This window comes from Limanda limanda, chromosome 14, assembly GCF_963576545.1.
Source record: "Limanda limanda chromosome 14, fLimLim1.1, whole genome shotgun sequence".
Taxonomy (NCBI): Eukaryota; Metazoa; Chordata; class Actinopteri; order Pleuronectiformes; family Pleuronectidae; genus Limanda; species Limanda limanda.
In genome coordinates, this window is record NC_083649.1 from 1,161,454 (window position 1) to 1,172,086 (window position 10,633).

General features: G+C 41.8%; 2 protein-coding genes across 4 annotated transcripts; both read right to left on the bottom strand.

Annotated features, from left to right (window-relative positions):
* Positions 1-136: 136 nt before the first annotated feature.
* Positions 137-2,399, bottom strand: LOC133019057 (interferon-induced transmembrane protein 1-like). Of its 2 annotated transcripts, none has more exons than XM_061085404.1 (4): positions 2,350-2,399; positions 1,181-1,228; positions 731-1,014; positions 137-462 (listed from the first exon to the last, which is right to left on the bottom strand). In XM_061085404.1, the coding sequence occupies exons 3-4, from the start codon at positions 1,010-1,012 to the stop codon at positions 280-282; spliced, it is 465 nt and encodes a 154-aa protein (XP_060941387.1). In that variant the 5' UTR covers positions 1,013-1,014; positions 1,181-1,228; positions 2,350-2,399; the 3' UTR covers positions 137-279. The 2 variants fall into 2 exon arrangements, with proteins under 2 accessions (XP_060941387.1, XP_060941388.1); XM_061085405.1 differs by having other exon boundaries at positions 1,136-1,228.
* Positions 2,400-4,566: 2,167 nt separating this feature from the next.
* On the bottom strand, positions 4,567-7,117 carry LOC133019465 (interferon-induced transmembrane protein 1-like). 2 transcript variants are annotated; one of them, XM_061085955.1, is made up of 4 exons: positions 7,053-7,117; positions 5,820-5,867; positions 5,370-5,653; positions 4,567-5,101 (listed from the first exon to the last, which is right to left on the bottom strand). In XM_061085955.1, the coding sequence occupies exons 3-4, from the start codon at positions 5,649-5,651 to the stop codon at positions 4,919-4,921; spliced, it is 465 nt and encodes a 154-aa protein (XP_060941938.1). In that variant the 5' UTR covers positions 5,652-5,653; positions 5,820-5,867; positions 7,053-7,117; the 3' UTR covers positions 4,567-4,918. The 2 variants fall into 2 exon arrangements, with proteins under 2 accessions (XP_060941938.1, XP_060941939.1); XM_061085956.1 differs by having other exon boundaries at positions 5,775-5,867.
* Positions 7,118-10,633: the final 3,516 nt, after the last annotated feature.

Genomic DNA, 10,633 nt, shown 5'->3' on the forward strand with positions numbered 1-10,633 from the left:
AGCTTTAAATCACTTGTCACTGATTTATTAACGTTGAATCTGCTCTCTCATAACTGCTCTTAGCTTTTTGTAGCTGTCGTCCTGTTTCAGATTTAAGTCTGAAATGATCTGTAACAATTTGATCAAATCACACGAGTTAGGAAACTCTTTTATTGTCAAATGAAACAGTTTGGACACACAAACACAAATCAGTCGTGTTCACATGTTTAAGGTATGAAATGTGTATAAAATGTGACAGATCAAAGGAACGTAGCAGCAGCAGCTGACGACTCAGCTCGTTCACAACCTGCCGCCCCAAAAGCCGTAGATGTACAGTGAGATGTATGGTTGATAGATCAAGAGAACAATAGAAATGATGATGAAGACGATAACCAGAGATGCATTGATGATGTTGAGTATGCGGGCGGTGGAGCCGTGGTGTCGGGCACCAACCATATCTCCAGCCATCTTCCGGTCTCTGGCCTGAAAGAACCAAAGCATTTTCATTTTCAAATTTGATTCATCATCAAACACAAAACTTACAAAAACTGAACTGATCTCAATCTGATCCTCTTATTTCAGTCAGTGAACATGTGTTGTTGGTGTGTTGGTGTGGACGGAGGAGGTTCTAATTTGAACTGTATCAGTGTGGGTGGAGCCTCAGTCTGTGTTACAGGCTTTCCTCCTCTCACAGTAAAGGTCTTTTCACACCAAGTCTGTGAATGATGGAACACGTCACACATGAGCTCACCTTGACCGAGCAGATGAGAGCTGCCAGTCCGAGGCAACACATGTTTGCGTAGAAAAGACTGAGTATGGACCAGACGATGTGGTCCCGGGGGGGCTCAGTGGAGATCTGCACTGTGGTATGGTCAACCACTACACCAGGAGGGCCGAACTGTCCAGGAGGGCCGAACTGTCCAGGAGGGCCGAACTGTCCAGGAGGGCCGAACTGTCCCGGCTGTTCAGGGTACCCATTAAACTTCCCCTCATACAGTGGAACAGCCTCACCTCTCTTACCATCAGGATCCATTTCTGTCAGATAGAACAAACAGTACACAAGTAAAAAAATGTCCTGAAGAGTTTTCAGACTCACTTCATGTTCTGCATTCAACAAATCCTCCTTTAGATCCTCCTCCAGTGTCACATTTGAAACCTTTAAAACATGAGCAGCCACAAGGAGCAAACGTTCACGTCTGACCTGCTGTCGTCCGTTGATGAAGAGTCACACACGTCTGGATGAAAGACCCTGAAACACCAGAGATGAACGGACCAATACTTTATGGTGAATGCTCTGTAATATAAAGATCCTTTCTAGTCTTAATGACACTCACAGCACTTTACAGTACAGGTTCTTTTCCATTCACACTCACATTCATACTGTGCCTCCATGGATATTACTTTTTCTATCAGGGGCAATTTGGGGGTTCAGTGTCTTGCCCAAGGACACTACGGCAGACAGATGGGGAAGACTGTGATCGAACCACCGACCTTCAGCCACCACCGCTTCTCATTTTCATCCCTAACCAAACTAAATCTGATAAACTAACTAACGAACTAACGAACTAACTAACTAACTAACTAACTAACTAACTAACTAACTAACTAACTAACTAACTAACTAACTAACTAACTAACTAACTAACTAACTTACTAACTAACTAACTAACTAACTAACTAACTAATTAATAACTAACTAATTAACTAACTAACTAACTAACTAACTAACTGACTAACTAACGACCCGTGGACCTGCAAGTGATCATCTCTCAGTACGTTTGTATTTCTATCTTACTGGGGACACTCATTTACATAGTACATTCCTGAGCCCCTAACCTTAACCATCTCAACTAGATGTTTAAACCTAACCTAAACCTGATTCTAACCCTGGAACCAAGTCATAACCATCAAACAGTCAAATAAAAGTGAGGACCACTCAAAATGTCTTCACTCTGTAGGGTCTATGCTTAAAAGGGTCCCCACAGAGACATGAGTACAGGAACATTCACATCCACCCACACACACATGCACACACACACTAAACTGATGTAATGCTATGCATTTAGTCTTTATTTTAACAGATACCTCCCTAGTTTTTGAAAGACAACTGAACTGTTCTAACAGTTTCACATGAGAGTTATACTCCTCGTCAGTAGGTGGTGCTGTTGGTACAGCGGTGGATCCTGAAGGGAGACCGTAAACACAGGCTCAGCGCATGCGCAGCTCGTAATAAATGTGTTCAGCCTGCGCAAGATACTAAACTTGGTCTCCTCCCTTCTTCAGTCCACAGAGACTGTGTCCATGCGCAGCTCCCGAGCCGGTCCACACTTTGTTAAATAAAAGTTCAGAGAAGAAGAGAGACGATCTTACCTCCGCCACAGACACCAGACTCTGCTCTGCTGCTCTGATAGGACGAGGGGAGCGTGACGTCATCATCATCATCATCATCATCTTCCTCATCAAGAAAAACATGAGAGACTGTTTATAAATATGATCAGTGACTGTATATAAATATGATCAGTGACTGTATATAAATATGATCAGTGACTGTATATAAATATGATCAGTGACTGTATATAAATATGATCCCTGACTGTAAATGGAGACTAGTGTTGTGCAAGTTCACACCTCATGAATAGTTCACGTTCATAGTTCACCATTTAAATTCTGAACTAGTTCATATTTCAGTTCATTTCATAGTTTTAAGGTGGAAAGTGAGAATGAAAAACTTTACTTGTCTTTTAAAGGAAACTTTATCCACCACCACCACTTGCCTTAAACTGTACTTCATATGTATCAATTCCTAAAAGAAATATATTTTTACATTTTTTTTAATTATTACTAATTTTGCCTGTTTATTTATTCATACCCTGCAAACCAAAGGCACAACAAATCATGGTGCTATGCCTTGCTCTGAAACCAGTTATTAGGCTGGACCTTAAATTCTGTCATTTAAATTTATAAAATAAATAAGTGGACAGAGGACAAAACGTTTTTTAGGGGTTTGTTTTATTTGTCTGTTGCAGCTACCTTTACAAAGTGGCTTCAGTTAAATAATGTAGGCTATATAATATTTAAAAAAACATGAAATTAAAATGAAATGAAACATGAAAATCAAGATGGCCATTTTTATCAAACAGCTCACGAGAGGTAGGTTGTTCACTTTTCAGACAAAGTCCTGAAATATATCTTGGACAGCTGAACAAGTACTGATGACATTTGAACATTAAAAACTCATTTTTAACTCTTTATACTGTAAACGGCACCGTGTGGAACTCAGGTTCCCCTCTGTTATGGGACTGACACTCAAACCTCTGAGTGAACAAACATGTAAACAATGTTCTTATCAAAGAATCACACACGCGTGCTTAGTCCACAGACTAGACTTCTGCTTTCTGTTGGCATTTGAAAGCAATTGCTTTTCAAAGTTGGCCCCTCCCAACCTGTTTCTGCTGGATCCTAAAGATCTGGCCACCAGTGCTGAAGAGCCTCTCTACTGCAGCGCTCGCAGGGAGGGCTGTGTTGTATGTGACAAACAGCTTTGTCCGTTTTGGTAAGACTATGTACTCCGTGCAGTCCTCATTGGTCTGTGCATCCAGGTAGATGTCCACCTCCGACCTTTTGACACTTGATGGGCGGTTAGATTTGAAAAAGGATGACCTTTTGCTCTCAGAGCCACCAGATGACTGGACTTGATTAGAGTCATTATCTTTGTCAACAGATTGAAATACTTGCTTCAACATCATGCGATATTAAAAAGTAAAAAGTAATTCATTTAAAATGTACTTTAAGTAAAAGTTACTTAGTTACTTCCAACAACTTGATGGGGGCCGCTCCTATACAGTGCAAAAAAGGACAAGGGGTCATAAATCCAATCCAAAAACAGTTATTTTTAATTAAAGTAGAATCTTTACAAATATAAGTGCAATGACATTAAACATGTCAAACATTTAACATGTCAACACAACATTTAAGAACTTTTGGGAGGACATGTCAAGACATGAACCACATGACAGCTAAAATAAAAAGTTTAAATGTCGCTGTCCCACTGTATATTTAAACTTTGGTTAAACTTTGGTCCACCTTTAGAGCACTAGTCTACAAACATCTTGCTGAGATGTGGCCACGGGTTTTCTTCATCTGCTTTAATCTCAACTGGCAGAAAGTTTGATGCTTCCGCTTGTTGGTTGTTCACCATCCTTCTCTAGCTCTCGTGACATCGACTCCATCATCCACTCTATGCAGCATCTACCACCAGTGTTGGGCAAGTTCACACCTCATGAACTAGTTCAAAGTTCAGTTCATACAAGTAAACATGAGTAGTTCACGTTCATAGTTCACCATTTAAATTCTGAACGAGTTCATAGTTCAGTTCATTTCATAGTTTTAAGGTGGAAAGTGAGAATGAAAGACTTAACTTGTATTTTAAAGAAAACTTTATCAATCACCTCCCCTTGCCTTAAACTGTACTTCATATGTATCAATTACTAAAGTAAGTTTAGTAGTAGTTTTTTTATTGTGTTTTATTATTGCTAATTTTCCCTGTTTATTTTGTTCATACCCTGCAAACACAAGGCACAACAAATCAAAGTTTTGATACATTTATTTTGAAATGGTTTCTTTTATTTTGAAAAGGTACTTCCTGAATAATAATGAACGAGCGTCTGTGGCAGCTTTAAATCACTTGTCACTGATTTATTAACGTTGAATCTGCTCTCTCATAACTGTTCTTAGCTTTTTGTAGCTGTCGTCCTGTTTCAGATTTAAGTCTGAAATGTTCTGTAACAATTTGATCAAATCACACGGGTTAGGAAACTCTTTTATTGTCAAATGAAACAGTTTGGACACACAAACACAAATCAGTCGTGTTCACATGTTTAAGGTATAAAATGTGACAGATCAAAGGAACGTAGCGGCAGCAGCTGACGACTCAGCTCGTTTACAACCTGCCGCCCCAAAAGTCGTAGATGTACATTGAGTCATATGGTTCATAGATCAAGAGAATAATAGAAATGATGATGCAGACGATAACCAGAGATGCAACGACGATGTTGAGTGTGCGGGCGGTGGAGCCGTGGTGTCGGGCACCAACCATATCTCCAGCCATCTTCCGGTCTCTGGCCTGAAAGAACCAAAGCATTTTCATTTTCAAATTTGATTCATCATCAAACACAAAACTTACAAAAACTGAACTGATCTCAATCTGATCCTCTTATTTCAGTCAGTGAACATGTGTTGTTGGTGTGTTCGTGTGGACGGAGGAGGTTCTAATTTGAACTGTATCAGTGTGGGTGGAGCCTCAGTCTGTGTTACAGGCTTTTCTCCTTTCACAGTAAAGGTCTTTTCACACCAAGTCTGTGAATGATGGAACACGTCACACATGAGCTCACCTTGACCGAGCAGATGAGAGCTGCCAGTCCGAGGCAACACATGTTTGCGTAGAAAAGACTGAGTATGGACCAGATGATGTGGTCCCGGGGGGGCTCAGTGGAGATCTGCACTGTGGTATGGTCAACCACTACACCAGGAGGGCCGAACTGTCCAGGAGGGCCGAACTGTCCAGGAGGGCCGAACTGTCCAGGAGGGCCGAACTGTCCCGGCTGTTCAGGGTACCCATTAAACTGCCCCTCATACAGTGGAACAGCCTCACGTCTCTTACCATCAGGATCCATTTCTGTCAGATAGAACAAACAGTACACAAGTAAAAAAATGTCCTGAAGAGTTTTCAGACTCACTTCATGTTCTGCATTCAACAAATCCTCCTTTAGATCCTCCTCCAGTGTCACATTTGAAACCTTTAAAACATGAGCAGCCACAAGGAGCAAACGTTCACGTCTGACCTGCTGTCGTCCGTTGATGAAGAGTCACACACGTCTGGATGAAAGACCCTGAAACACCAGAGAGGAACGGACCAATACTTTATGTTGAATGCTCTGTAATATAAAGATCCTTTCTAGTCTTAATGACACTCACAGCACTTTACAGTACAGGTTCTTTTCCATTCACACTCACATTCATACTGTGCCTCCATGGATATTACTTTTTCTATCAGGGGCAATTTGGGGGTTCAGTATCTTGCCCAAGGACACTACGGCAGACAGATGGGGAAGACTGTGATCGAACCACCGACCTTCAGCCACCACCGCTTCTCATTTTTAACCATAACCGAAATAAAATCTGATAAACTAACTAACTAACTAACTAACTAACTAACTAACTAACTAACTAACTAACTGACTAACTAACTAACTAACTAACTAACTAACTAACTAACTACATTACATTACATTACATTTCATTTAGCTGACGCTTTTATCCAAAGCGACTTACAATAAGTGCATTCAACCCTGAGGGTACAAACCAAGAACAACAAGAATCAAGACAGTAAAATTTCTTCGAAATAAAGCAAAACTACAGAGTGCTATAAGTAAGTGCCATTTTAGTGCTACCAAAGTGTTAGTTTTCAAAAGTGGTTAGTGTTTTTTTTTTTTATTTTTTTTTAAATTTATTTATTTATTTTTTATTCAAGGTACAGTCGGAAGAGGTGTGTTTTTAGTTTTCGGCGAAAGATGTGTAAACTTTCAGATGTCCGGATGTCGAGTGGGAGCTCATTCCACCATTTAGGAACTAACTAATCGTGATCCTGCACGTGATCATCTCTCAGTACGTTTGTATTTCTATCTTACTGGGGACACTCATTTACATAGTACATTCCTGAGCCCCTAACCTTAACCATCTCAATTAAATGTTTAAACCTAACCTAAACCTAAACCTGATTCTAACCCTGGAACCAAGTCATAACCATCAAACAGTCAAATAAAAGTGAGGACCACTCAAAATGTCCTCACTCTGTAGGGTCTATGCTTAAAATGGTCCCCACAGAGACATGAGTACAGGAACATGCACGTGCACACACACCAAACTGACGGACTCTTGTTATTGACTTTGTTAAATAAAAGTTCAAAGTTCAATGTAAACAGTTTGTTTGAGTTTCATTTTCAGACACGAAGAAGAAACACGAAGAACTAAGAGACTAAACAGGGTTTAAAGCAGAGAAGAAGAGACGATCTTACCTCAGCCACCGACATCAGACTCTGCTCTGCTGCTCTGATAGGACGAGGGGAGCGTTACATCATCATCATCTTCATCATCATCATCTTCAGCATCATCATCTTCAAGAAAAACAGGAAGCGAAACTAGCAACGGCCAACAGCTGCTCTGTTTATACAGACTATGAGAGACTGTTTATAAGATGATCAGTGACTGTATATAAAGACCATCAGTGAATATATATATAACCAGATTTACTACAAACCAACAGGTCTGTGTGGAGAGTGAACGTCGTCGTGTCCCAGTTGCTGTCATTGTTCCACAGAAATCATACGAGTCACATCTGATAAACGAACGTTTATTATTAATCTGATAAATACATGAAAACCTGTTGTGACATGTCGTCTCTCTGACAACAACTGGCGCTCATTACCCATGAGCCTCGCTGGTTGTTACTATTCTTCTCCTAAATGTCCAGCAGTGTGACATCAGAGGTCTGGAATGTCCATGTCCACACTGTCTCTGATGCTGTGAGGGACGGACCTGACCCCAGGCAGGGCAGTGGGCGGAGCCACACGCTTCAGGGGCAGTACTCGTACACACCTCTGGCGACGCCTTCTTCAATCTCTGAAGGAGGCAAGAGTAAATCCTCTCCTGAAGAAACCCACCCTCGACCCGTCTGCAGTAAATAACTACAGACCTGTCTCTCTTCTTCCCTTTGTTTCCAAAACTCTCGAGCGTGCAATCTTTAATCAACTCTCCTCCTATCTGAACCACAATAATCTTCTTGACCCTCGCCAGTCTGGTTTCAAGGCAGGTCACTCAACTGAGACTGCCCTCCTTGCTGTCTCTGAGCAGCTTCACACTGCTAGAGCAGCCTCTCTCTCCTCTGTCCTTATCCTTCTAGACCTCTCTGCTGCATTTGACACAGTGAACCACCAGATCCTGATCTCATCCCTTCAGGACCTGGGTGTCTCAGGCTCTGCTCTCTCCCTGCTCTCTTCCTACCTCAACGAACGCACTTATCGGGTAACTTGGAGAGGATCTGTTTCTGAACCTTGTCCTCTCACTACTGGGGTCCCTCAAGGTTCTGTCCTGGGTCCTCTCCTCTTTTCTTTGTACACCAACACTCTCTGCTCTGTCATTCACTCACATGGCTTTTCCTACCATAGCTATGCTGATGACACCCAACTAATCCTGTCTTTTCCCCGATCAGAAACACAGGGAGCAGCACGAATCTCTGCCTGTCTGACTGACATCTCTCAGTGGATGACCGCTCACCACCTGAAGATTAATCTTGACAAGACTGAAATACTTTTCCTTCCAGGGACAAACTCTCCCACCCATGACCTGACTATCAACTTTGACAACTCCGTGCTGACCCCCACTCAGACTGCTAGGAACCTGGGTGTGACACTCGACTGCCAACACTCCCTTTCTGCCAACATTACTGCAACAACGCGGTCCTGTAGATTCATGCTTTACAACATCCGGAGAATACGTCCCCTTCTCACTCAGAAGGCGGTGCAGGTTTTGGTCCAGGCCCTGGTCATCTCACGCCTCGACTACTGTAACTCCCTCCTGGCAGGTCTACCTGCTACTGCCATCCGACCTTTGCAGCTCATCCAGAATGCAGCAGCTCGACTGATTTTTAACCTAAATTCACTCGCACTACTCCGCTCCTCCGCTCCCTACACTGGCTACCAGTGGCTGCCCGCATCCGGTTCAAAACACTATGTTGTGCAATAGAAGGGTGACTCGTTGTTGGCTAATTATCAATAATCATGGAATATGATTATTGAAACAATAAAGATTATTTATCTAAAAATAATTAGATTATTAATTGAAGATGATCAGTAATCAAATAACAATAAAACTATTAATGAGTAAATAAGGAAGTTTAACAATTAAGAATTATTAAATCACTAATTTGAGAATAATAAAGTTTATCAATTAAGAATAATTAAATACTCAATGGAAAACTTAAGAATAATCAATCAATGAATAACAAACTATTAATGAAAAACAAGTAATTATCAATTAGAAAGTACAAGCTGTCAATTAACAATGTTAAGGTTATCAACCAAGAATAATGAAATAATTAGTCAAAACAATAAAATTATCAATTTAAGAATAATACTATCTATATTAATACTCGAAGAGGGCACCACCCTGGTAAACAGGGACCAGCAACTTAGTCTATAAATATCAGTCTCATCTGATAAAGTTAAATTGATAATCTCAATATTGGATATTAAGGATTATATAATTAACAGTGAAGGCTTGAGTTCGAGCACTGGCTATAGTTATCCAACTGTGTTCACAATGTCATGCACAAACAATCACAAGATCCAAATACTTTAAGTATAAAAGAGGATTTATTAAAAAGAAGCTATAAAAGTCAATGTTGTTCAAAATGATTCTTCACTTAACACAATCTGCTATACACAATACAGCCACATCACATTCATCACAATATATCACACTGCAATACTTCTGATAAAGCTGTGTTTGTATGTGTATGTGTGTGTGTGAGTGTGTGTGTGAGTGTGTGTGTGTGTGTGTGTGTGTCTGGGAGAGAGAGAGGAAGAAGGGGGGTCGATGACTCACGAGTCTTAAGAGGGCCGGCTTAACCCTGGTGGTTGACTACAGAATTGGTGATGTAATAAGCTAGAACTACAACTCAAGATGGCGGAGTCGCCTAAGAGGTTTAGAGTCCTGAATGGAGGCAGGCCTCGATGTGTATTACAGTCAATGGCCGCCGGACCATGTGGCTTAGAATCAGACTGATCAAAGATGGCCGACTTGAACCCACTGGAGACAAAGGCCGAGTGAGAACAAAGGGATTCTTTATCTTAGCTTAGCTTTAGCCGAATGGCGTCGAGGGCTTAGAGCCAAGATGGTCAAAGATGGCTGACTTAAACACTCGTGAGACAAGGCTGAGAGAGGAGAAATGGGGTTCTTTGTCTTTGTTTAGCCTTAGAGCCGAACGGCGTCGAGGTGCGTTCAGGGGCCTAGATATCAGAATGACTATGTATAAGGTGACTGTGTGTGTGTGTGTGAGGATGTGTATGTCGGGGGATGTGAGCGAACAACAGAGAGAGAGAGAGAGAGAGAGAGAGAGAGCAAGTAGTAACACAGATCGGAGATGATCTTAAAAACGCCGTCAGAGGCGATCTCACAGTGAAACCGGCAAACCAGTTACGTGAGAGGTGTCTTTTTAACAGATTCACGACTCAGTGAGGCCGACCTGAAGGGAGCCGAGTCAAACCGGAAGCGCCGGGTCGTCACCGCGCGCTTTTCACAATAAGATCGACACGGCGGTCTTTCTATCAAGTTACATTCAAATAAGACACACTAAGTATAAAACTAAACTATGCCCAGACATATGTCTCTTACTTCGTGTTGCTTCGCGGGGTTTCGTGCACGACCGGGGTAGCGCGAATCCCGGAAGGAGGAAGTGGATGATTTCCTGACCTCAGGAAGATGATCACGGAGCCGCGGCGACGGCGGCGGGATGACGCTGGGCCGAAACGGAGAGGATGCTTTTCGTTCTCCTTGGCAAAGTCTGTGCCCGTCTGCAGGAAGGGACACCCGTGTCCAG

Excerpts from the sequence above, each read along its gene's own strand:
- LOC133019057 (XM_061085404.1), bottom strand. The coding sequence starts at position 1,012 with ATGGATCCTGATGGTAAGAGAGGTGAGGCTGTTCCACTGTATGAGGGG. Across the intron at positions 463-730 it reads CTCTCATCTGCTCGGTCAAG|GCCAGAGACCGGAAGATGGC; the intron begins GTGAGCTCATGT and ends TGGTTCTTTCAG.
- LOC133019465 (XM_061085955.1), bottom strand. The coding sequence starts at position 5,651 with ATGGATCCTGATGGTAAGAGACGTGAGGCTGTTCCACTGTATGAGGGG. Across the intron at positions 5,102-5,369 it reads CTCTCATCTGCTCGGTCAAG|GCCAGAGACCGGAAGATGGC; the intron begins GTGAGCTCATGT and ends TGGTTCTTTCAG.